The sequence below is a fragment of the Natator depressus genome, chromosome 1 (assembly GCF_965152275.1).
Source record: "Natator depressus isolate rNatDep1 chromosome 1, rNatDep2.hap1, whole genome shotgun sequence".
Taxonomy (NCBI): domain Eukaryota; kingdom Metazoa; phylum Chordata; order Testudines; family Cheloniidae; genus Natator; species Natator depressus.
The window spans coordinates 172,247,821-172,275,370 of record NC_134234.1 but is presented as its reverse complement, the minus strand read 5'-3'; the positions used below and the strand labels follow the sequence as shown (position 1 = coordinate 172,275,370).

The 27,550-nt window shown below is 43.0% G+C and overlaps 1 protein-coding gene across 3 annotated transcripts in view; it reads left to right on the top strand.

The window, feature by feature from the left end:
• Positions 1 to 107: 107 nt before the first annotated feature.
• Positions 108 to 27,550, top strand: part of CHODL (chondrolectin) — a 44,962-nt gene continuing 17,519 nt past the window's right edge. For 2 of the 3 annotated variants that reach the window (XM_074946804.1, XM_074946810.1), the window contains exon 1: positions 109 to 421. In XM_074946804.1, coding sequence (XP_074802905.1) covers positions 331 to 421 — 91 coding nt within the window. In that variant the 5' untranslated portion in view covers positions 109 to 330. Of the gene's footprint in view, positions 422 to 27,550 lie in introns of all 3 variants that reach the window. The other variant, XM_074946814.1, reaches the window with a different exon arrangement.

The window sequence follows — 27,550 nt, the reverse complement described above, 5'->3', positions numbered from 1 at the left end:
AGCATCAGCCGGAGCCGCGGGACGCGAGAGAGAGGCACAGGCAGGGCCAGGCACCGGGGAGAGAGCCCAGAGAAGGGGGGGAGTGGGCAGCAAGGGGGCAGCGCGTTGCTCTGGCCCAGGGAAATGTGCGGCGCTGCAGCGGCTTGGGATTCGCTGGGCGCCCCGCTGCTCTGAGCGCTCGCGGTGCTGGTGCAAGTGGGGAGGACCTGCGGCTGCTGGAGCATCTCCCCGGGGGAAGCAGCAGCAGCAGCAGCAGCGCGGTGGGTGCAGGTGCAGCAGCAGCCCGTGCTTGGTGCCGCCTTTGTTTTGTGCTGGGACTCTCCCGTCGCTATGAGCGCCTCTCCCTCCAGGCTGATCCCCCTGCTGCTGGGTGCCGCGATGCTGTGGGGGCCGAGCTGCCTCTCCCTGCGAGTCCTCAGCGGTGAGTGAGCGAGAGAGGGCGTGGGGCTTCCCTCCAAGCCTGCCGGACATACACTGGGAAGGGAACTGCCTGGCTGTCACAGCTGCAGCCGGTTACGGCCAAATCCTCCAGCCAGCCCTGGTGACCCAGACCTTACTCAGACATCGCTCTCACTGACTGCAGCGGCAGCTGTGCCTGACGGGGGCTGGTGCGGGAAACCTGGTTAGATGAAGAAAAGGGGAGAAGGCAGGATTTATTTAACGCGGTTAGGGCCAAATCATGCGTTCCTCACTCTGGCCGAACTTCCCCTGAAGTTTTGGCAGAAGCAGGACTGGAGGAGCTAGCCTGAGAGTTCAGTTTAGAAGAGACCCATCTAGTGCTTCTAACCCACGTCCTCTCTGTGTCTAACTGCCCCCATCATCACAGGTCCCAAAGTTGGAAGACATCGTCTCTTTAGGGACAAATCCTGAAGTTCTTCCTCCGTCCCTTATACAGGCAAAACTCCCCCTTAAAGTCAGAGCTCAGCCTAAGGAAAGACTGCAGGATTTGGCCCTTACAATTTATATTGACATTGCTCATAAGAGCCATAGAGAGCCTTGCCCGGGTTTAAAAAAATAATCAGAATATGCTGTTAAATTAGTTGATGGGACAGGGACGGATTAAAATATATATGTTGTGACAATTCACACTTAGGGTGACTATATGAAGGAATTTTATAAGCTATTTGTTCTGTGTTGTCTCCCTTTTGATTTCAATTCATTTTGATCAATGAAAACAAGCTAGTCCGTTTCACCTTTGTTGATAGTTGGCTTCTAGTCAATTGCACATAAAAGTTCTCATGACCTGGCAATTGCTGCGGTCTGGATTTCAAGTAGCAGTCATTTTTTTAAAAAATCAACTTTCCACTGATTTTTTTAAAAAAGAAATAATTGAGACATCCTCTATAAAATTAAGACAATATGATAATGATAACGAAGTTTGGTTTTTAAGGTACTGAGATCATCAGTGAGTTAACTTCCTTTACTGGCTGCAAACACAGGGACCTTTTTTCCTAAAAAAATTAATTCATCATACATCATACATGAGAGGCTGGTTCTAGAAAAAGAATTAAATCTGGAACTTTTTCTTTTAAATAATGTTGAAGTTTTGCTTTTATATATAGACATAGATGTAGATGGAGGGAATGAAGATGTGAATTTAGTGATTGATTTTTGTTTTTCCATAAACTTGAGAAAGTCAGACTGGAAGTGCTCATTAAAGTTGGATGCATTGTAGCCAAGCTGTTGCTCAATTTTCCCCTGCACAAGTCTGAAATTCACCTCATGTCCACCTACTGTGCATCTTTTGAGAAGAGATTGTTTGTTGTAACTGTCATTTTTGTAATCTGCATAAGGACCAGCTAAATCTAAACAGAGACTGCCAAACTCATTACACTCAAAAGCAAATTTGATTCCAGATCTTCAGAGATAAAAAGCTAGATCAGCAAATCACTATGATACATTATGATCTGCAACCTCCCCAACATAAAGTTTTCTAAGGCATTTTTGCTGCAACCAGAAGACAAGATATTTTTAAACATCTTGCTAAGCTCCAAAATGTCACTATTTTTGTGCCTTAAATTAATTATTTTTAAAAGGATAATAAAAGATACATGCTGCAGCACTTCTTTGTGTAGGATATCTTTATCTGTTCATCTGTCTATAGTTATATAGGATTGTTTCTTCTTTTTATGGTAAAGTTAGAAAAAACTAAAAAGAAAACAGCATAAGCTTTTTTCTATTGTGTATGTATCTTCATTTGCATTATCTTTTGTGCTACCCCAAAAGGAAGAGGATGAAAGCATAACTGAAATGTGAGTTCAACTACAGTTCAAAAGGTTTACGACTCAGTTCTGCATTCCTGGCACACTCAGAATCTGATCCAAAGTCCACTGAATTCAATGAAAAGATTAACATGGTCTTCAATGGGTTTTGGATCTGAAAGCTGAAGGCAATGGGAATCTTGGATGCACAAGGAATACAGAACTGAGTCCACAGATTGATTCTGATGATTTACACTTTTGACTACACTTAAGAACATAAGAACGGCCACACTGGGTCAGAACAAAGGTCCATTTAGCCCAGTATAGTGTCTTCCGACAGTGGCCAATGCCAGGTGCCCCAGAGGGAATGAACAGAAGAGGTAATCATCAAGTGATCCATTCCCTGTTGCTCATTCCTAGCTTCTGGCAAATAGAGGCTAAGGACACCATCCTTGCCCATCCTGGCTAATAGCCATTGATGGACCTATTCTCCATGAATTTATCTAGTTCTGTTTTGAACCCTGTTATAGTCTTGGCCTTCACAACATCCTCTGGCAAAGAGTTCTAAAGGTTGACTGTGCATTGTGTGAAAAAATACTTCCTTTTGTTTGTTTTAAACAAACAAATGATGTTGAAGGTTTTGCTTTTATATATAGATATAGATGGAGGGAGTGAAGATGTGAATTTACTGATAGATTTTTGTTTTCCCATAGACTTGAGAAAATCAGACTAGAAGTGCTCATTAAAGTTGGATGTATTGTAGCCAAGCTGTTGTGCAATTTTCCCATGCACAAGTCTGAAGTTTACCTCATGTCCACCAACTGTGCATCTTTTGAGAAGAGATTTGAGAAGAAAACTTTTTAAGTTCTTAGTTATAGGAGTTATGTATCTAAATCTTTGTGCATGCAGATGAGGATATGCCGCTATACACAGATAGCAGAATGATAGAAATGGTTTCCATATAAGATGTTACAAATGGAGTAATAGTATAATGATGGCATGTTTATAGAAAACATTGATTCATTTTTAGTTTTTATTTATTTTGGGCACGCTTATCTTGGAGCTGAAAAGTTCAGAATCTCTTTTATCTTATCATGGTGCTAAGTACAGATGCTGTGTGCTGATACTTGCTGCGAGTCAACAGGTACCTATTTGAAGCAAGATGATGAAAGTAACTGTAGCATGCTTTCATTTTTTTACACCATTAAAGTTTTTTTTTTTCCAGGAAACAAGGCCCAAGATGCCATACTTTGGAAGTTCTTGTTATTTGAAAAGTCACACCCAGCTAAAGGGCATTCTAAGATGCACTACTTAAATTTGCATTGCAACCAGAAAGTTGAACTAGTAGCTTTTGTGTATAGATATGAATAAATGACCATGTGTTCTATCATAGGTGCCATCTGGAAACTGAATAATTATAACTGCATTTAGTTTCCATGAGTGTTTCTTTTGTGTTATTTTTTTTTTTCTAAGGATGTATGTCCCGGACAAGATTTGAGCACATAATCTTCAAACAGAACTATATCTTTTAATGAAATTTGTGACTATAATTCATAAAAGACCATCTGTGTCAATAATGTTTTTAAAACCAGGCTACAGTACCTATATTTTTTCAAACTGTGGTTCAAACCATTGTTAGATTCCTATTGAAAGGCACACTTACAACACACTATTTGTCAAACATAAAATTAATCTCTTACGTGATTACACTATATGGGGTTATTTGTGTAACAAATACATAAGAAGATTTGAAGCCAGATGCAGAAAATAAAAACATTAAGGGTTGTATTGGGGATTCAGTAGTCAAAGCTAGCTCAAGTGTGCAGGCAAGCACTATACCAAGCAGCGGTGGCCAGAACACAGAGGCAGACAAAGTGCCTCTGGGGTGCTGAAGGGAAACTCCTCCTTTCTGAACAGGGGCCTGCCCTGCCACATACACTAGAACTGTCCAGTCCTATTGGCAGTGTTAATACTCCTTGGCACTCAGGAAACAGAAGCACCAGCAGAGGTGTGTAGGGTACACTGTGCCATCCTCCCCACTTCCATCTTGCATATCTGCCTATGAGCAGCAACAATTTGGTCTAAGACATATATGTGTGTATATATGCATTAGTCTAAACTATCACAGAAACAGAACTTCAGATGGCAATCACAAGAGGAACTGGAAAGTTATTAACTTTCGTTTTAATACATCACCTTCTTTAGGAATTGTGAATTTCCCCTCCTTCTCATTCCCTCCCTACATCAGTTACATTCTTCCAAGAACTAGAATAGAGAACATGCTTCATTATGGGTTTCATGCAATGCCTACTGAAGTCCATGGAAAGACTCCCATTGAGTTCAATAGGTTTTGGATCAGGCCTAGTAATAACAGTTACATATCCACAAAGAGGCTATGATAAATGGCAAAGACTGTGAGATATAATGACCCTTGCTGTATTAGCATAAATGGTAGGGATCACAAAAAAGAATGCTCTGCTTTTTAAAATGGCTTTCAGATTTATGGCTAATGTAGTTCTGTAATGGTTTTCCATTTTTTATCCTTTTCCCCTTTAAGTTAATGTCTCTTATCCACTCGTTAACATATTGTTTTGTGAATAAGATCTAACTAGCTAGAGAAAAGCAATTGGCTTATTACTGTTTTCAGCAGATTCTTCACATTATGATGGCACATTAGCCATAATTATTTTTGATGTGCAAGTTGTTAAAGAAAAAAAATGTAAGTGGTCTTTACTTTTTAATATAGATATATTGAGATTTTTTTGTGCGCTATTCTTACATCCTCATATGTCAGAATGTCTGCAGTTGGCAGAAAAAAGAGGTTTTAAAGGAAAGTAACAAAGTAGGGGTAGGAAAAACTGCTGAGTGTTACAGGGCCTGCATTGCTGTCCCATGACATCATAAAGCACATGAAGTGATGATAATGCAGTTTGCAAAGATGCAATTACTTTAAGTATCTATTGGGCAGGAAAGAAGCAAACTAATCTTATTACTAACCATTTAACAACCAATGTATTAATCATAGTCATTATACCTTAATGACTGATGTTTGCTGTCCTTTTATCTTTGCTTTTTTAAATTATGACATTTTTCTTTACTATGGCAAGGCATGTGACAGTAGATTTAATATTAACATTTTAAAGCAATAAATATATTTATTTGAATGGGGAAGTATTTGGATGTATAAAATATTTCCTAAGGTGAGAAAAATTAACATGCACCAGATAAAGAAACAACATAGTTGCTCTTAAAGTCTAGGGCTATTTACATCATATGTCTTTAAGAATAGTTTTTGTTTATTTATGTAGTTTATGGTCTGATTTGCTGAAATACTACATTCTATGTGTGATGCTCAAAGAGGTTAGATGGTTAAAGATGCATATTTTTGGACAGGATAACAAAATGAATAGACATAAAGCCGATCCTTGTGTAAATAGACACAATTTCATTGACTTCAAGGGCTTGCTTGCACCATCTCTGAAATTGGCTCACGGGGTTTTAATCAAGATATTTTTGAAATGACAATATCCATTGCTTTTTAATTATCTGCGTTTTTTTTTAAGATAATTTTTTGCAAGACTGTTGGGTTTAAAAGAAATTTGAAACAGTGTGTAAAACAGTTTAAAAAAAAAGGCTAGTACCCTAGCCGAGGAAAGATATCCTATCATGTCTTTGGTATTTTTCATATTGGTGAAACGATGGTAGCTTCAGGGCCTGGCCCATGGGAGATATCACTAGCAGTACTGGATGGCCTTCCAGGGAGAGCTGAGTGATTTTCACCTGTAGCGGAAGAACCCACCCTATGCTATGCAGTGGCATGGCTGTTCCTATTGAATAGTGCCCACCCATGCTTCACCAATTAACAACACAAACTGCAGCTTTCTTGTTGCAGGTACCTATTCAACTAATTGCTTAAACTGGAATTTTCAAAGGGGTGTAAGGGAATGAGGTGCCCAACTCCCACTCAAAGGTGGGCACCTAACTCCCTTAGGCCCCATTGGAAATCTTAGCCTTAAACACATACTTTAAACATTGACTTCATTGGGACTATTGACATGCTTAAGTATTTTGCTGAAACAGGGCAAAGACTGGAGAATCATTTAGTAAACAAAAATACTTCTCATAAGTATAACCAAGGAATAAGGCAACATTATTTGGCAAGGCAGCTTATGCTAAGTGCACTGGAAATGTCTGTACTTTGTTCCTGCAAAATATGTGGAGTATATGGATACTATACCAAAATACATAGCTTGTATAACCTGAGATGCTTTGATGAGGGGGTTATGTTCTGGTTGGGTAAGTTAGAAGTAGGGTGACCAGATAGCAACTGGGATAAAATGGGACGGGGTGAGGGGTAATAGGCGCCTATATAAGAAGAAGCCCCCCAAAAAGGACTGTCCATTTAAAAACGGGACATCTGGTCACCCTAGTTAGAAGTATCCTCCTCAGGGAGTTTTTTGATGCTTGGTGCAATCTGTTCTATTCCCAAAGTGAACAGATAAAGTATTTTAAAGAGATATTTACGTGAGTTTCAGGGATCAGTCATCTTTGTCAGGGATGGTTTTGCAGAATCAGCACTGAAGGTGAACCCTGTCAGAGGATGGGAAGTCAGCTTAAACGCTTACTCCAGTTTGGTGGCAGAGACTTGAACAGGAGCTCCCAAAAGCCATCTCCAGTTCTTCATGGCACAGTAATAGTTAAAGCATGTAAAGATGAACCTGGCTATGTGGGATACTTGTGTGTGTGTGTGTTGGTCATTTTACAGCAGCTATGCTCTGGGGGTGAGGTAAAATGCATATAATTTGACTCAAATGAGCAAGTCACACCTCTAGAACAACTTTCCCTTTTGAATAAGCTCTCCTCACTCTCCCTTGGATGAACTACATTGCACACTAAGGCTGGGAGGGAGGGATAGCTCAGTGGTTTTAGCATTGGCCTGCTACACCCACGGTTGTGAGTTCAATCCTTGAGGGGGCATTTAGGGATGGGGCAAAAATTGGGGATTGGTCCTGCTTTGAGTAGGGGGTTGGACTAGATGACCTCCTGAGGTCCCTTCCAACCCTGATATTCTATGACCCAGGTTAGTGGACTTGGTGTTTCCAAGCCCATACCTGAGCAGCAGCACTGCACTGTAAACCTGTGTTTACAATTGCTGGACCTGGGTGTCACAGCTGCTCTGAGCTGACCATACTGCATTATGCAGATCTTCTGGCTTGGGTCTGTGACTTGAGCTGCATCCACCCTACAAAGTAACAGGGCTTAGACCTGAATCACAGCAGGAACTGTGCTCTGACCCACCCCCCCAGCAGAGTCCTAGGACCATGTCCTGAGTGCTTGCTGACCCAAGTTAAACTGATTTACGTGTGAGCAGAATAGGGGCTTGGGTTGAAACCTGAGTCAAAGCCTGGGCTTAGTGTGCAGTGTAGACATACGCTAAGGCGGGGTGCCCAGCCTTATTACACAGCCACATAAGCCTAAGCACAACCTTGTGTCAGCCAAACAGAGTCTACATATTTTAATAAGATTTAAAGTCACCTGTATTGATTTATATTTTAAGTTCAGCTTGTTTCATATGCATGTAGATAGGTTGTTTCTATGTATGGTATTGTCTATTTACACACTTGTGTAAACTAAAATGATGTAAACATGACAACAAAAGGCTAATGAATCGGCCAATAGTTTTTTGTGTTGAAGCAGGCAGCGGGCCTTATGAAATACTCTGGTGGGCCTTGTAGGGCACCCCTGCCTGAAGGGGTTAGCAGCAACTTCACCTCAAGTGTTTCTGCAGGGTCCAACAATCTTCCCCAGAGCTCGTTAGATTTAAATGAATGCTTAATATTCCCTTGCTTGTAGAAAAGTCATACCCTATTGCCACTGACAAAAAAAGTAGGAACTTTTAGCTCTACACAACAGTTACTGTAAACTGAAGGAGTCGCTGCCTTACTATCACAAAAGGCCATATACACATTGTTTTAGGTTAAAAGTTACCCCCCTACCTGAGTTTTGGCTTTATTACTAAGGGTAACTAAACAAAACATAACAATATAAACTCCAATCTATGCCTTCTCCCCAGATATGACTTCACCAACATTCCTACCTTGGGCCCCATCTGCCTGAGGCTCTAGCTTCCCCTCTAAAGAGCTATTCCCACCTCTCTTATGTACACTGTGGAGTTTAACAAGCCACACCTGCATCATTGAGTGAGCAGGGATTAATTTACAGGGCCCAGAACCTCAAAGGTATGCAGACATCTGACTCCAATTGATTTCACTGGAAGTTAGAAGCCTAAATAACTTTGAAGCTCTGGGTCCAGCTACCAGGGTAGAGTCACAGTAGAATCCAGCCACCCTGTCATACTCCAGGATCATAGTATATTCCATATTCTTGCTGGATAAAGCCAAACCCATGCCCCTGCTCGCATGCACAGTCAGTGTGGAGCTGACTGTATATGACGTTTCACACATCTTTCAGATAACACAAATATGCAAATGAAAATGCTAGTATTTGGGGCTTCATGCTAGTTTATGTTATGCCCTGGAGAATGTTAGGTTCATAAACCCTGGAAGAGATTGTACTAATCCTCATATATTTTACATGCATGTGCGCCTACACACTCACACAATATTATTATTTTATCTGACAGACATAATGTAGATAACATTTATTTAATAAATAATCCAGCTTAATTGAACTCAAATTGCTAATAAGTGGAAAAATCATTTCTATTTCAGTGAAACAAAACCATGCACAAGGCAACTCAACAGAATGGATGGTTCTCATCTGAAATACGACATATATTGAAAAATGTTTGATCACCTACATTAAAGATAATGGCTGGGATTTTAAGTACTATTTGCTTGTAAAAAGCAGAAAGAGGGAATAAGAAACAGGTTTTGATACTGCAAAAATGTACACAAGTACCTACGTTTATGCATGTGACATGTCCTATTGAGTGAGATTACGCAGCCATGTAAAATTAAACATGTAGGTAAGTGTTTGCAGGATTGGGGCCAGGGGAATAAATATATTCACTGCTCCCCTGACTGTCACACATATGTTGTTTAAGCCATTTAGATCCTGCAGTTTCTGCCAGTGGCTTCTCCCATAATGCTTATCACAAGCTATTATGCAGGCATGCTATGTCTGGCTAAAAAATGTCTCGGAAGTTGGTTCTGGAAGGAATTGCTACACTGAGATGTAAGAGATTGAAAAAGACCTATTTTGTCAGTCTCTCTGTCAAAGCAAGACATTTCCATGAGAGTTTTTAAGTGTTTTCTCCAGGCTTTAGTGTTAAATGGCTCAGATTATGGGGGCTTCCATAGCTTGTCTTTGAAATTTATATCATGGCCTAATTCATCATTTCCCAAACTTTTGAAAGCCGAGACTCCTTCAGGAAAACAAAATGAATCGCATTTCTGTTAAACCCTGCCATGTGTTGCTAAAGGCCTACCCAAAATGAGCAGTTATTAAGGATAGATCATATCGATGTTCATATCTTATGATTTTACCTCTTATTTCTTATATGCTTTGATAATTAAAGGATTATCATTAGCATCTGGGCTAGCACCCATTGAAATGAATGGGGCAGTTCACACCTCAGCTGTATAGTTTCAGGCTCTCTGTAAACTTTGGCAGACATTGCTGCATCGGTGACACTTTGGGAAAAATTTGTCAATGTTTTCCTCACAAATGTAATTTTTTAAAAAGGGAAAGCTGAGATACTGGAAAACAATTTAGAGATGAGTCTACACCACATGCCCACACCTTTAATTAGTCCTTCCCATCCCTCTTGGGGTGTCGGGGAGGGGTGAGCGGGACTCATTGAGCATAAGGACTATGCAAGGCAAGCATCTATAGTGGCACTTTTCTCTTCCAAGGGAGCAGGGAAATTATAAGGGTATGAGACTATGGGATATGAGTGTATAAGGGTTTATGAAATTATAAAGGCATGAGACTCATTTTCTCTACAGGATGCCCGAGAGCTGGACCTGCACATGATGGTGGAGAGCACATGCTACAGTTTGCACCAGGCTGGTGTAGCCACTGTGCTCCCAGAACTCTGGGAGGTGTTTTCACTGTGTGAGGCACAAGAATCTCAGGGTGCCCCCCCCAACAGGGATGGTGCTGCTGCACACTGGCCCTTTATGTGGTGGGTGTCTGTCATGATCAGTCCTACGATTTATAATCACAAGGCCCATTTGGTCAGAAGGCAGTAAAATGTATTTATTACAGCTAGAGCTAAATGGGTCTCACATTTTTAATTCATGCAATGTTAAATATATGGAGCAGAACTAATGCCAAAAATAGACATTTTCCACTTAGATGAAAAAGCAAAAGTGTCATATTTTAATAGATATGGCAAAAAAATGCTATCAGGAAATACCTCATGGCTTCTTTTTCTTCATAAAGCATACCTCTTACATCAATGAATAAAAACCATGTTTAATTTGTTCTTTCAAAATAGATATCCATTTCTTAGTTGAGGCAGCATTTACCTTGTATTGATTCAGGTAACTGTAATGGTATGCTTTTTCTGCAGGAGAACGCTGAAATATTGATTAGCTTGTTCTAATAAGAATTAGACATCAAGTCACTTCCTTCCATCTCCTCTAGATGTAGGTTTAGACTTGCACAACATGTCTCTGTATTGAGAGTTTAAGGTGCAAATGAAGTGGTCTAGTCTTCCCTTTGATCAGCGTGCATAGCTCCCATTAGTACTGAGGGGAGATCGTTATAAGTAGGGCCCTACCAAATTCACAGCTGTGAAAAATGCATCGTGGACTGTGAAATCTGGTCTTTTGTGTACTTTTACCATATACAGCATTTCTCAAACTGGGGGTCCCAACCCAAAGGCTATTGTAAAGGAGTTGCAGTATTGTCATCCTTATTTCTGTGCTGCCTTCCGAGCCGCATGGCCAGAAAGCAGTAGCAGCAGCTGCTGGCCGGCTGGCCAGTTCTGCAAGCAGTGACACTGCCAGCCGCAGCACAGAAGTAGGGGAGGCATGGTACGGAGGGGTGTTGTCACCTTTTTTGGGGAGTGCTATCGAATGTTTATATTTTGCCATTTAAAAATACATATTCATGCTTTGTTAAGATTTAAATATCTGAAGCCGTGAAATTCAAGATTTAAAAAATGTTGACTGAAATTTACGAAAGTGGACCATGAATTTGGAAGGGGCATGATTATAAGGTTTGATATTACTCCTTTTAGCATGTGGTGTGCGTGTGTGTGCGCAATGCCCTGTATCTTGGGAAATTAGATACTGCATATCTTCATGCACAAAGACCAGCTAGTGCTGGAATCAAACCCTCCCAAATTTTGAGAGTTCAGATAAAGTGGAATCTGGATTGGATCCAAATCTTTTTTGTTCAGCAAAACAAAAACCAACCCACAAACCACTGAACTTTTGCAAAATGAGAAAAACATATTCTTGGCTAGCTTCTCTCTGATATACACAGTAAATGATTTGTCAAGATCTATACCAATGCACATTGCAGACAAAGATCTATTTTGTTTTAATATAACGTGGCAAATGCATTTTTAGGATGAAAGTTCCTCAGTAGCATTCAGAAGTATGTTGCTTGCTGAATCTAGCCTGTACGCATGCAATCTTATTCAGTAATCCCAATGGGTTTCGAACTCAGCAGGGCTGGATGAGGCCAGTATGGGGATGGCAGAATCCATGGAACAGCTAGGTGCTGAAGAAAGTGGTGCTGGTGACTACAGAACACACTCTGACACCTGAGCCAGTACTACCCCAGTGCCCCAGGCTGTGAGCACTAGTGTTAGAGGACACTGTACAGATGGAAAGTTCATCTTTCAGATTGTTTTATATTGATCACCCCATCATATGCTAGGAGCCTCACAAAAATGAGTAAGGACAGTTGCCTGTCCCTTGACATAATAAGTGAGGATCACAGATAAAAAGGGGTGAGAATAAGGATGTGGGTGACAAAAACTGATTGGGGTGATATGAAATTCAAGTCTTGATCCATTTGGGGGGGTATTAAAAATTCCATGGTATGTTTCATAAAAGGAGGAGGTGTTGACCTGACCTCCTGACCACATTGCCTCTTGTGAAGGTATACTTTCTGCCTATCTAAACTAAATCCCCTCTGCAGTGTCAATGGGACACAGTACTGTTTTTCTACCTGCTATCTTTAGCCTTTGTATAGAGTATTGCTCTGTAAGACTAAACACTTGGAGTGATCCCTAGGGTTGGCTGCGTTTCACTGGTGCTAGGTGATTTTTACTACATATCTCCCTTTCCTAATGCACAGGGGTATCATGAGGATTAATTGACTATAGTCAGATTGTGGCTGGCCCTTGCACTGGGGAAGAGAACAAGAAGACTTACCCTTCTGTATTAATCATTTTACTTATGGTGGTATCTAGGGTCAATCAAGAACAGGGCCCAGTTGTGCTAGGTACTTTACAAACACAGAACAGTGACCACTTCCTAGCCTGAAGACCATACAATGCGCAGGTACTATTATAGACTTTGTGCTTTCCTTAGCTTAGTGACTGTTATTTACTAGTAGCCCTGAGGTACAAGCTACCTCAACAGTTGTTGAGGGGAAGTGACACCATGGTCCTGCCCCTTCTCAACACAAGCCATCTGCAGTGGCTAGCCATGGAGGGTAGCCTCACACTGTAACCTCTTAAGGGGGTGGGTTGTAGCTCCCCCTCCCAGGAGCTGCAGGAGGCATTGTGCCTCCCTGAGACACAGAGCCTCCCAGAGCTCGTGCATGATTGCCCCAAAAGAGGCCTGTACTTTTCAGCCAGATTCTGATCCCCAATATATGTGCAAAACACTTTGAGATCCTCTGACGAAAAGTTTGTACAGAAATACCAACTATTATTATTATTTTAAAGCAACTTTACTGAGATCAATATGGTGACAATTTGTGTTATTCCCTGGACCAGAAACCACATGAGCCCCTAGTGATTCATCTACCTTAGCAAACCCAAATAGTAAAAGATGCTTCTCTCCCCACCTCCCTGGGGACAGGAAGTTTGCTGTTAAAATACTAACAATGACATTGACTACTGTGGTATTAAAATCTATTTACCAGTTTGCAGCTGTGTGTCAAAATGAGTGACACTGATTTTCTTACATTTGTCAGGAGCATAAACTAGGCAGCATTTGTGAATTGGACACTGTGACTTAATAACAAAGGGGAGATATGTCTTTGGAGACCTACAAACCTTGGCAGTTGAGATGGGATTAGTCTCCATTTGTTTCCATTGCAAATGACGACAGAATGCAATTATGAAATCTTATTTCAGTAGTAATATTATTTTAAAAAAGTAGTAATGCAATATGATTCATCATAAAATCCAAATTAAATTCAGTATACTGGCCAGCCAAGAACATGATACAGTAAAACATCAACAGTAGTAATGCAGTATATCAAAACAAGACCCAAATTAAAGTGTGAGAGGATGATACAAAGATCAGTTAACATATGATGCATCAGAGTTGGATCATAATGTGATCAGAAAGATTTATTACTTTTTATCAGCTTAGTGGCTACATTCTAAAGTGCATTATTAGGACTCAGCTTGGGACTGAGTACGACACATGAAAAGGTGGGGAAAAAACGTGGGCCAAATTTTTACTCGGTGAAAATCGGCATAATGCCACTGGAGTCAATCGGTATAACGTCATTGACACCAGCTGAGGGTCTAGCCCAACAATAAGTCGGCAGACTGTGAGGGCAGCAAGATGTATGCACTATGTAGTCTTTTGTTTGTATGCAGTTCTGTCTAGGTTAGGTTTTCATACTGGTACTTCAGCCAAATATGATTAGTTATCCCCCTGTCCCTATGTGTGTTCTTATTTACATTATTTTTAAAAGTCTACCATGTGCCTCTCTCTGGTCCTTGTACCTGCAGTTTTTCAGAGAGAGAAAAAGAGTGATCTACCATGTCCAGATTGGACAGGAAATTACCGTACAAATCATATCGAGGATGGTGGGATTAGAATTGGGTAGGTCATTTTTTCCCCCATGTGTGCGCGAGCTGGTTCTCCTGGCTGGGGAGGCTTTGGGGGTGAAAAACCTTGTAGGGCTTGGGGGTGGGGCATTGCTGGTGTGGTTATGTTAGGGAGTTTTGAGGAGTGGGAGGCTAGTGCTTCTTTCTTCTGTCCAGAAAGCACTCAGGTGCTTCTTCAGGCTGTGACGGAGGCTCTACTGACTCAAGAAGCAACTCTTCCCCTGCGTAGAGCTGAGCTCTCTATGAGCCAAGGGAGGGGAGAGCTCCAGTGTGATTGGCTTAGGCCAGGGATGGAAAAGATGAGGCACTGGGTGGCAGAAGGGTTGGAGTGGAGATGGTGGGAGCTGTTTTCTCCTCCCCATCTCTGTGTTCTAGCTGGTCTTAATGCTGCAAGACTTGGCCAGAGGTTTTTTTAGCCATTGTCAGCCACCTGCTGGTGACTCCTTTCCAGGTCCTACCAGATGGGCGGTAGGGATCTATACCAGTGACAGAGCAGTGGGCCTGGGGAGGACATACGCCATTCCCATTCCAATCTACACATTTTTTCAGATGGTTTTGACTAAAACATTCAGGCCACTAGAACTAAGTGAACAATCTGTAATAACTAATATTCCAAATAGATTTAACCTTTTTCTGGTCACAAACTGTCTCCAAAACATTTTCCCCACACTGAACTTCCCACAAGTCCATGCTCATTTCCAGTCTGCTCATAGCCCTTACTGACCTATTTCTCCCCTCTTCTCTGCTACTTCTTGGCCTCTTTCAGCTCTTGGTCCTGTTTTCTCTCCTGAAAGCCTGCAGCCAGCTCCCCATTTCTTGCCTCCCTCTTTGTCATTTCCCAGTGCCCCTGCTCCTCCCTTCTCCATATAGGTCCTGATCCTGCAAACTGTGGACATTGGGATCCACCTCTGTAGGTCATTTTGTAGGGACTTAGTTCTTCCACTTTTGCATGGTCCTCTCTCCCTATCTGGATTCCTCATCTTGAGTCTCTCCAGTTGCCCAGACTCTTGCTTCCTTGGTCTGTTTTCCCCATTCCTTTTAGCCCATGACTCCACCCATCCCAACACTAGTTCTTCCAGATGGTCCTTCTTCCTTTGTGATGGGGTGTGACTCACCACTGCGGTGCCTTCTGCTGGCTGATTTGGGAATTAGCTCTGGCTCACCTTCATTTAGTGGCATCTCACTGCTGTCACTTCTGTCATCAGGACCCATGTCGCTCTCAGGACCGCAGTGTCCTCTTATGGACACAGCCCTCCTCTGTGCCCCACTCAGTTCTCTTCCCCCACTTCTGAGGGCCCACCAGTCCTCTCTCCAGCTACTTGTCTCAGTGGCAGGCTGCAGTCCAGGGTCTAGCCACCTGTGTCAGTGGCAAACTGCAGCCCGTACTCTAGCCACTCCCCTCAGTGGCAAGTAGGGCCAAAGGAAGGGAGGGGACCCGGGCCCACCCACTACTCCAGGTCCCGGCCCAGGGACCCTCTAGTCAGCAGCCACAGGCTGTGTCACCTCCAACCCCCAGCATCTGTTTCCCTAGGCCACTTCCCTGCAGCCCTACCACCTTCTCCGCCCTTGTATCAGGGCCTCAGTCTGGCAGTGGTCAGCCGGGAGCTCACTCATGCTCCCCTGGCCCCTCCCAGCACTGCTCAGACCATGGTGCTATCTCTTCTCCCTCCTTCAGTGCAGGCAGTTCTCCCTCCTTGAAGTCCAGGGAGTGACTGCCACTGCTCTGTTCAGCAGCAACTTCTTATATGGCCCATCTTGGCCCTGATTGGCTGTCTCTCTAAACCTTCCTAATTGGCTGTCTCCTGTGAAGCCTCCCTGGAGCTGCTTTACCTCCCCTTCTGCCAGTGTGGGGCAGATGCCCTATCACACACCCTTCCCCCTTAAGACCACACACCTGGGAGGGGAGGTGTCTCTACTTTCCCAGCTTCCCTTGCAGCTGGGCCCACAGGCTGTCCCTCTCCTGCCCTCTCTACCAAGAAGAACAACGTGCTTCCCTCTTCCAGGGTCTGGGTCCCCATTGTAGCCTGTCTTGCTCCTGTGTGGGTTCCCCTGTTTGTCTGGATCTCTTCTGTCCGAGTCATCCTATCCATCTCATCACTACCTCCCCCTGCTGAGTGTGGGAAATGGCTTTCTGCCAGGTCCTCAGTCCTCACTACCCCCTTGCTCTGGGCAGTCTCCAACTGAGCCTGGCTCTCAGGCATCCCCTTCCTACTCTTCAGGGGGCAATGCCTTTTTATATCACCCTCCTTATGGCACTGGAAGCATGTCCTTTGCCTGCCTTCGGCCATGGCCCTCCTATAGTTCTTCTCTGGCTCAGCCCCATACTCTGGGCTAGCCTGGGCCCTGCAGTTTTGGGTTGGCCACTCCCTCTTCAGGTGCCCCTGTTGCCCATAGTCCCAACATGCCCATTGCCTCCCTATTCTCCTCACGGGGGAGACTCTCCTGGGCTCTTTCTCCCTTCCATTCCCTGGAAGGTTCTCTGTTCCTCTCTCTGGCAGGGGCACTCCCTCTTAAAGTGTCCCTGCTGCCCACAGTGTCTGCCGGCCTCCTGGTCCTGGTGCCTGAATTCCCCTCTTGCTCCCTGCGATTCTTTTGGACTCCCCCTCGCAGTGACTTAGTTTGGCCATACAGGTCTGCTGGTACTCGTGTGCTTCTCATTGTCTCTGCTGGGCTCTGAGCACCTGCTGTAGCAGGATCTGAAGCTGCCCTTCCTGCTTGTTGGCCCCTTTCCACAGGGGTACCGACTTTGGAGTCCAGTTTGAGAAGGCCGCAAAGCCCTCCACAAAGCAGGCCTCTGACTCCATTTTCTCCACCTTATGTGTTCCTTAGTCTCTCAAACGTCTATACCAGGCAATAGTCCCCACAGTCTTCTATCTTCCCCTTGTATCGGGGATAAATGTTTGCCCGTATTCTCCACCGCATGTGATGGGGCACAACTCGCCACTGCTGTGGCTCCTGCTGGCCGTCCTGGGAATTAGCTCTGGTTTGCCGGTGCGCCTTCATTTAGTGGCATCTCGCCACCATTGCTTCTGTCATCAGGACCCGTGTTGCTCTCAGGACTGTGGTGTCCTCTGCTGGACACAGCCCTCTGGCTGTGCCCCACTCCGTTCTCTACCCCCACTTCCGAGGGCCTGCCAGTCCTCTCTCCAGCCACTTGTCTCAGTGGCAGGCTGCAGTCCAGGGTCTAGCCACTCCCCGCATGGCAAGTAGGGCCAAAAGTTGGGGGCCGAAGTGGCCCCGCCCACTACTCTGGGTCCTAGCCAAGGTATCCTCTAGCCGGCAGCCACATGCTGCATCACCTCCAACCCGCACCGTCTGTTTCCCTGGGCCACTTTCCTGCAGCCCTAGCAACGTCTCCGCCCTCGTATCAGGGCCTCAGTCTGGTAGTAGTTGGCCAGGAGCTCACTCATGCTCCACTGACCCCGCCCAGCACTGATTGGACCATGGTGCTGTCTCTTTTCCCTCCTTCAGGGCAGTAAGTCCTCCCTTCTCAAACTCCAGGGAGTGACTGCCACTGCTCTGTTCAGCAGCCCTTCTTATGTGGCCCAGCCTGGGCCTGTCTCTCTAAACCTTCCTAATTGGCTGTCTCCTGAGCAGCCTCCCCGGGGCTGCTTTAACTCCTGTTCTGCCAGTGTGGGACAGACGCCCCACCACATCCCTCTATCCCATTCCCTTGATCCCTCCTCCTGCCCTCTTGCTCTTCTGGATCCTCATCCCTTTTCTGCCCAGTGTCCTCACCTCCTCTGACCAGTTGCTGTACTGAAGAACTGGGGAGTTTTAATTAATGGATTATGGACACAGTAGGCCCATTTAGATCTGAAGGAACATGGTGATCTTGACTTAAGGCTCAAGTGGGGAAAGGCTGGCTTTAGGCCACCTTTGTGCCTCCCCAATCCCTGGGCCTGCTGCGGGCTGGTTCAGCCCCCAGTGGAAGCCAGAGCATTGCCAACAATCACAATTCTGTCCCGTGTCTCATGATATTTTGGTTTTATTTCTTAAAGCCCTCGTTCCTGGAGTCATGTTATTACATGGGAATCAGAGATTTCAGTATTTGTACATAAGTTTTTAGCTCTCATGGTAGCAGAGAAAAGCATGAAAATGTAACCCCTTAAGTCTCAACAAACAGAAGGCAAAGAATTTTGAGCCAATCTCAAGATTTTGGGGGCCAGACTTATGATTATTGAATGTTGGGGGTTGGCAATACTGAGTAGCCTAAGGGCTGCTTTAACTCCTAGTAGCTGTGGTAGCTTTCAAGGGCTTATAGCATCTGAGGATTGCAAGGTCACAATATGCCCAAGCCATGCCTTCCCCCAATCCCCTACATAAGGTATTGTAGAAGAGTGACATAAAGCTGGCTACGCTAAGACAGGGGAAAGCTCTGCTGCTGATTCAGAGGAGATACTTTGCACCACCAGACCAGTGGAAAACAACCTCACTGCGGAGGGGGATGTAGTCCTGATGTATTAATATGCTTGATGTATAATATTTCATACAATAATGCATGTGTTCTAAAAATCCTTCAGAAAGACTGGTCATTGCACACGTCTTTGAAAACTCAGTTCCTTAGCTGTTTGTGTGATGCATTTTGTAAAATGACACCTCCCTGCCCCTCCCCATCCCAAATGCACTAAATCACATGGACTGATGGATTAGATAAATTGTGTGCTTTAAACTGGAGCCATTGTTGACTTCTGCGAGTTAAAAATAAAATAAAAGAAAAAGAATCTGAAGCCACAAATATTTTTCATTCATCTTTAAACGTAGCCAAACTAATTTGAGATCCCTATGCCAAGTTTCAGTCAAAAAGAAGCCTTTATATTCATGTTATTAATAGGTGGGGAAACTAGCCTATTATGGAAACTCTTGCACCATGCCAATTGCATCAGCAACAGTTGATGCAAGTTTCACGTTAGGGCATATGTCATAAATATAAAGGCAAGGGTAACCACCTTCTGTATACAGAACTATAAAATCCCTCCTGGACAGGGGCAAAATCCTTTCACCTGTAAAGGCTTAAGAAGCTCAGGTAACCTGGCTGGCACCTGACCCAAAATGATCAATGAGGGGACAAGATACTTTCAAACCTGGAGGGGGGGGGAAAGACTTTTGTCTGCCTGTGTGATACCTTTGCCAGGAACAGATCAAGGATGCAAGCCGTGTAAAGTTAGTAAGTAACCTAGCTAGAAAATGCATTAGGTTTTCTTTGTTTTGGCTTGTGAAATTTGTTCTGCTGGAGGAAATGTGTATTTTTGTGTCTTTTTGTAACTTAAGGTTTTGCCTGGACGGATTCTCTATGTTTTGAATCTGACTGTCTGTAAGATTATCTTCCATTCTGATCTTACGGAGTTGTTCTTTTATCTTGTTTTGTTCTTCTAATAAAGTTCTGTTTTTTAATAATCTGGTTGGGTTTTTAGGGTCTTAAAAATCCAAGGCTGGTCTGTGCTCATCTTGTTTATTCTCAAGGCTCCCCAGGAAAGGGGCTGTAAGGGCTTGGGATATTTTGGGGTAACAGAAACTCCAAGTGATCCTTTCCCTGATTGTTTGTTAAATCACTTGGTGGTGGCAGTGTTTTACCAAATCCAAGGGCAAAGAGTTTGTGTCTTGGGGAAGTTTTAACCTAAGCTGGCAGAAATAAGCTTAGGGGGTCTTTCATGCAGGTCCCCACATCTATACCCTAGAATTCAGAGTGAGGAAGGAACCCTGACATATACGGCAACTGCTGAAAAATACTAGCAGTATGGGATCTCATACTGGGGCACATTACGTAGTGGGACCCTTCTATCATGAATGCTCTGACTTAGGGTCTTATCCTGCAATCACTTTCTTGTAAGCAACTGGGACTTCTTCTGATAGTAAAAAGAAAAGGAGTACTTGTGGCACCTTAGAGACTAACCTTAGAGACTCTCCTTCTGATAGTAATCACAACACTTAACAGTAAGTGTTTGTAAGACTGGAAACAGTGGATGAAATTCATCTCTGTGCAGAAGGCCAACACGACGCCTATGCATGACTAAGTTCCACTTAAACCTGTATTGGCTCCCTGTACGGGGGTAAATTTCATGATCATTTTAATATTTCCCCTTCACATGATTTAGTGCATCAGAATCTCTGCTGGTCAACATGTTTTCTGCTCTAATAAACCAATGTCATAATAATATAAGATGTCTCAATGGCACAAGATTTTAAATGAAAGTGTCACTAATTATTAGGCAAGGAAAAACATATGAAAGCCCTATGAGAAGTTATCACATTAAGTCATCTTTCCACAGTAGTACAGCTACAAATATTTTTTAATTTTAAATTCAACAAGAAGGTACTTTGATTAACATTATTAAAGAAATATTTATATGTGTGTCTCTGTACTTCATTCCACGCTGTATGCCTATGTTACAATATTTTCTTACATTTCATACCTAAATTAGTGGACCAAATTTCTTTGATCTAATGAATATTTCATGGGGAAAAAAATCATGCTAGAGAGGAAGTATGGTCTGTGGTTAAGGCAGTGGTTAAGTGCATTCAGTTCCAGGCTCTGACATAGTTTCCCCATGATACCTTGGACAAGCCATTTAAATTGTCCATACCCCAATTTCCCATCTGGAAAACAATACTTCCCCCTCCTTTCACTGTCTTGGCTATTTAGATTGTAAAGTCTTTGGGAGCAGGGACCGTCTCTGAATACATGTATGTACAGTACCTATCACAATGGAGCTTTGATCTTGGTTAGAGAGTCTAGGTCAGTGGTTTTCAAGCTGTGGCCCGCGGGCCACATGCGGCCCAATTAGCACACATCTGTGGCCCAGCTCAGCTGTGTGCTAAAGGCCGGGGTCAGGGCTCCCAGCTGGCCTCGTGGGGTCAGAGGTCCGGAGCTCCTAGGGTGACCAGACAGCAAATGTGAAAAATCGGGACGGGGGTGTGGGGTAATAGGAGCTTATACAAGAAAAAGACCCCAAAATCGGGACTGTGCCTATAAAATCAAGACATCTGGTCACCCTAGAAGCTCCCAACCGGCCTTGCGGAGTCGGAGCTCCAGGGATCCTGGCTGGCCCCAAGGGGTCAGGGGTCTGGGACTCCCAGCTGGCCCTGGGGGATCGGGGGCCCAGAGTCTGGGGCAGCTGCCCAGCCCTATGAGTTGCAGGGTCTGAGGCAGCTGCGTGGTGGGGGCCTGGGGTCAGGGCAGCTGGCTGGCCCCATACAACAGGGGTCCAGGGCTCCTGGATGGCCCGTCAAGCTCTGGGGTCCGGGGATGGGGCAGCGAGCCCACCATGCATGGTGGGGTCCAGGGCCCAGGGCAGGCAGCCGGCTGGACCCGTGTGGTGGGGGTTCGGGGTTGGGGTCTGGGCTGCCACTGCATATGCGACCCACAATGTGTAATAAGTTGAGAACCACTGGTCTAGGTGCTAATATAATATAAATAATAATATGATTTCACAGTATTATCATGCAAATTTCCTTATTTTCTCCTCAATCCTTCTGTACAGGGTTGTATTTGTTAATGTCCAATTCATGTTAAATTCACTATCCTACTCAGTAGTACATCAGCTGCAAAATGTCTGAGATGCTTGAAATGATGTACCGGCATTTCTGGTCCTCTCCATAGACTGATATTTGGGTGGTATATGTATCTTAATCTTTCGAGTTAAAGCCTATTAATAATGGTCTATATTTTTTATCTTTTTCATACAACGTCTATATTTCCTACATCTTATCACATACGATAGTACCACAAAAGCAGGCCTTTTTTTTAAAAGGATATAAAGAAGTATTAGCCTATGGCTAGTCAAGTGGACAGTTGCCTTAATACATACAATGTACGTCCTTCAAAGTGCTAAAGTGCTTAAATTCTGACCAAAACTGTCATGTGCTGTTTTAAGTGATCAGACCATGAATTCTGCCACATGGCTAATTCCGTGGGATCCCATCAATAAACCACAAAAAAGGGTTAAAACTTTCAAAAATTACTAATGCAAACTAACTTTTCACTACTCATATAGGGACAGATTTTGAAGATATGATAGTATTTAGCAGTTGCAAAGAAAGCATTTTTCCTTGTCAGTAAGCAAAGGCACTTATTATTTTATAGTACAGTAGTCCCATTATGCTAGGTGCTGTACAAACAGAGGTAGTCCCTGCCCCTAGGAGTTTACACTGTAATGAGATAGGATCTTAAGGACATTGGAGAATACTAGGGGTAGTTTCTATTAAAATGCTATTTCTTTTGGTGTAGTAAGTTAATATACTAGCCTCTCACTTCTGAAGACCTCTAGGGGAATCCTATTTTGGTAATAATTCAGAGCATTGTTGGGATAGCTTTCACAAAATCTGACTTAGTTATGCCTAGTCAGCTCTAGCCAATACAATTACTCATTCACTTTAATAATCATTGCAGTGCCCACAATTTTTAAAAGAAAAAACACTCTCTTATTTTGTTTTTTTCCAATAGACAATATAGCTGAGGTAAATGAAATTCACTGTCAGTAGAGAAAATTTATGCCTTTCATATGAACTTAATTAAAGTCTTCCACTCAAACATATGTGCTGGGTTTTAATTTGAAAATTAAAAACCTGTAAAGCCAGAATAACTTCTCAAATGATTTAGATGAATGCTTTCTCTTTCCTGACTTTTAGTGACTAGCTATCCATCTGTATATTTGAAGTACACTCCAAATTATTTATTGGTTTGGGATCACAAAGGTCTCATGAATGCTTTCAAAGTAAAAAATCAGATTCATATACCCATTCTGTCCAGGAACCATATTTTAAGGCAGAGATATCATAATTCATTATACAGTGTGCAAATAGTCTCCCTGATTGTGATGTTTTATCTGCAACAAAATTAGTCCATGCATTAATTTTAAGGGAGCAATTATGAATTTTATAGTAGTCTTTTTCCAGCATTTGTACAGAATATGGAGGGGTTCAATGGAATTAAAATAGAATATTTTAGCTCCTTTGCGCCTCTCCACATTCAGTGGTTGGCAAAAGAATTAAAATGAAGTGGTCACAGGGAAAAAGTGCAAGAGGACACATACCCTTGAGGGTTAAAAGCTCTGAATTGCAACTCGAGAAATCTGGGTTTAATTCCCAGTTCTGCCACAGACTTCCTGTGTCATCTTGGATAAGTCACTTAATCTCTCTGTGCTTCAGTTTCACAGTTGTCAACTAGGGGTAATAATGTTGACTTGTCTATTTAGATTGTAAACACTTTGAGGCAGGGATTATCCTTCACTAAGTGGATGTACACTGTCTGGTACAATGGGGCCCTGGTCTCAGATGGGACCTGTAACAGATTCTTACCTTTCTGACATCAGTTTGTATATTCTTACCTCAGTTTCCCTGCTGTGCCTCTGGTTCCCTTCTGATAATATAGGCTCCCTCTGACTGTAAAATAATTCATGTCTCAGTTTCCCTGTGACTTTTGGTGTTTTTGTTCCTCCAACCAAGCAAAATTCCTCCTGTTCGAGGGTAAACAAAACAACCTTCAGCCCCTCTTCCCTGGATCTCCTCTGGCTCAGTAACCCTCCACCCTTCCCCAGGTCTTCACTCTGATGCAGAGCTGGTGTGGGAGTTTTCTTCCATCCTAGTTAGACGCCCCAGCCTGGGGCTCTTTAAACAAGGACTGGTGCCAGCTTCATCCCCCTCTGGATTCTTCTGTCCCCTGAATCTCGTTAGGCTCCCTCCCAGGGCCTTTCTGGTAGTCAGCCTCTCCTTGCTCTTTCTCCAGCCCTTTTGATGAAGAGGAACCTCCCCTCACAGGTCTTACCTTGACCCTAATCTTCCACTCCTGAATAGAGAGACCCAGAATAATTCTGACAGCTCCCTGAAGTATCTTCTTCCTGTGGCTTTATATAGACCGGCTTCCAAACTATAGTCACATGATCCCTGGAGCCTGGGGTTTCATCCTCCATAGTTACCTTCTGGGGAGAGTGAAAAGGGCATGTGCTTTTGTTTAAAGCTAGCACATAATTTCCCATGACAGATGCACTGTGGCATATTTACAAATGGCATAACTATTGTATTGTATAACCAAATCTCTTCAAACTTCCCAGAGCATGTACTGCTTACTATGGACTATACGTATGTAGGGCTTTTGTCTGTTTGTTTCGTTTTTTATGATGTAAGGTTTAGATATTACAATTTCAGTCCCAAAGATGGAGGGAAAGTAGAGAGAGATGCAATTGGAGGTTAGGAAAGAGAAGGACCAAAGTCTTTGCAAACAATGGCAACTTTGCTCACCAAACACCAGTTAAAGTGATAAGAGGCAAAATGTAATGAGGATGTGGAAGAAGTTGGCTGGTTGAGGGGGCAAAGGATGAAGCAAAAAACTTATGTGAATACCTACAGCAATTAGGTTTCAGAGTAGCAGCCATGTTAGTCTGTATTCGCAAAAAGAAAAGGAGTACTTGTGGCACCTTAGAGACTAACCAATTTATTTGAGCATAAGCTTTCGTGAGCTACAGCTCACTTCATCGGATGCATAAAGTAGAAAGTACAGTGAGGAGATTTTATATATACACATAGACCATGAAAAAATATACATTGTAAGGAGAGTGATCACTTAAGATGAGCTATTACCAGCAGGAGAGTGGGGTGGGGGGAGAGAAAACCTTTTGAAGTGATAATCAAGGTGGGCCATTTCCAGCACATTTCCAGGAGTTAACAAGAATGTCTGAGGAACAGGGGGTGGGGGGGGGGAAGGGGAGGAGTCATTATACTAAGTGAAACTATTTCCCCTTGTTTATTCCTCCCCCCCACACACACACACACACTGTTCCTCAGACGTTCTTGTTAACTCCTGGAAATGTGCTGAAAGTGGCCCACCTTGATTATCACTTCAAAAGGTTTTCTCGCCCCCCACCCCACTCTCCTGCTGGTAATAGCTCATCTTAAGTGATCACTCTCCTTACAATGTATATTTTTTCATGGTCTGTGTGTATATATATATAATCTCCTCACTGTACTTTCCACTTTATCCATCCGATAAAGTGAGCTGTAGCTCACGAAAGCTTATGCTCAAATAAATTGGTTAGTCTCTAAGGTGCCACAAGTACTCCTTTTCTTTTTACAGCAATTAGACCTTGGATAAAAGACTGCAAATAGCCCAGCTTGAAAGGATGATAAGGCAGATTTAACCACATGTTAGTCAATTTGCTAGGTTTTTCACCCAGGGTGTTCACTCAGGAAGATCAGCTCACTGAATTTAACAACAGAGGTAATACAGAGCCAATGGACAGGAGAAAGTAAGAATTCAAATGTAAGAGGAGCACTAGAGCCAATGGAAAATATCAGGGCTCAATGAAATTGAGAGGGAGAGGGAATTCAAACACTGCTTCCTGCTAATACTCCTGTGAGTGCTAATGGGGGAAGGGAGGGTGAGGTGAGGGATGGGCTCAAAGGAAAGGGAGCACACCATTCTTTGAAATGGTATCAGAGCTTCTGGTGTAGCGTGCATTTCCTGGGAGGACTTGTGTGAGCCAGTATTCTTCATTGCTGCAGCAGGATCCCTCTGAACAGCCATGGCCACAGGCAGTGGATTAGTAAATAGTGTGAGTCCAAGCAAAGACTGTCCAAGATTTCCAAAAGTGACTAGTAATTTTGGGTAATTTTGAGACATCTAAAAGGTACCTTGTTTCAGAAACCGCTGAGCCCCCACCCTCTAGAAATCAGGCCATTTAAAGTGTCATAAGTTAAGCATCTACAAATTAAATGCACCTCAAATCACTGAACACTTCTGAAAGCCTTGGCTACAATTCCTAGAGCGGTGCAGTTCCTATTGGTGACCCTGGTTTTCAGCAAGATTTTGGCAGAAGTTACTTATAAGTGCAGACTTAAAAGCATTTAGTATTCCCATTTAATAATGCATTACTATGCCAATATGAAATTAATTGACCTCCTGGAACTTAAATATATAAAAGCAGTACTGAATTATTTTCTTTGTTTCCTGTTTTTTTTTTCTTTCAGGGAATTGCTTTGCTGACATTAATACTGGTAGAATTTTTTTAATTAAATTTAAAATATTCAGATGACAATTGCTTTTTTTTTCTGATTGGTGTTTGTCTTAAAAATATCACATCATTGTGCTGGTACAAGAGTGCCGGGACAGGAAACTGACTAGCTTTTGCAATAGTTCAGTTTGAATAAAGTACAAAAAGTGAATAATGTAAGTGCTGGAAATATAAATTGGATGTTTTTCAAAGGGTTCCAGTTTTAGGAATGGAAGGTGTTATTAATAGGGGTAAGAGCATTTTGATTTGTAAAGCAAGTTTCAGTAGGACAATGTCTCTTTCACAAGCATGTAGGATGAAAAAAAATGATTCTTGGGGAAAAAAAATAAGGGCAAAATCCAGTGCTTGCTCCTCCCAGTGGTGCAGGGTTAGTAAGAATGGAATGTTTTGAGCTATTCTGTCTGCACAAGATAGGATAGCTCAGGGAGCGGGGTGGGGTGGGCGCGATGTAACCCACTCCAATAAAAGGAACTGTATAAGTTTCTGTTCATCTGCTCACAGTACCTGCTGCCTGATGGGAAGAAGCCAGGGGCCTGTCTATAACCTCAAGATGGCTGAACATGTCATATGATAATAAAAAGAATACATATTTGGGTCTTAGCTGGTTCATTAGCCAGCCTAGTGTTCAAGGGAATACAAGATCTGCATACTGCCCTATCCCTGCCCAGGTGCCCAGTTGGGGATGGAAGAGATTTCTTGTGTCCTCTTCCATCATTCATTCAACACAGTCTAGAATTTTGCCCTAAGGTAGTAAGGGCCTGATCCTGCTACCTTTACTCAGATTGAGTAGTATGTTACTTTGCAGTAGCCCCCTTCCTTCCAATGAAACTAATGCAAAATTAGGGATGAATTATAATGGTGGGAGAATCTGATTCTAAATGTATGATAGAATTATCCGATACATTACTTTAAATTAATTGTGGGTAGTTACCTATTTTAAAGTTTTTGTTAGGAAAAGGTTAAACAGCTCATAGTCAATGTTTTACTACCCATTTTGTCTGCATCACTGTGTGCGGTACATTCTACCATTTTTCACTGTCAGATCATTTCTGCTTTGTAGATGATGAATAACAGAGAGACAAAATTGCTAAAAATGAAACTCAAGCAGCTGACATCGCAGCGTGCTCCGAGAAGGGCACTAAAATGTCAGCTGATTTACTGGCCATTAATACACAATTCCAGATTTCCATTAGCACATTGAATGACTTCTGCTGCAGCAGCAATGATGATGAAACTTTTCTTCAGAAGCAAAAAAGAAGAGGATTCAGAGTAGGTCACTGCTTGAACATCAGGAACTAATTTAGCTAGAGCACAGAGAACTTCACAACTGTCTCTGAAGAACCTAA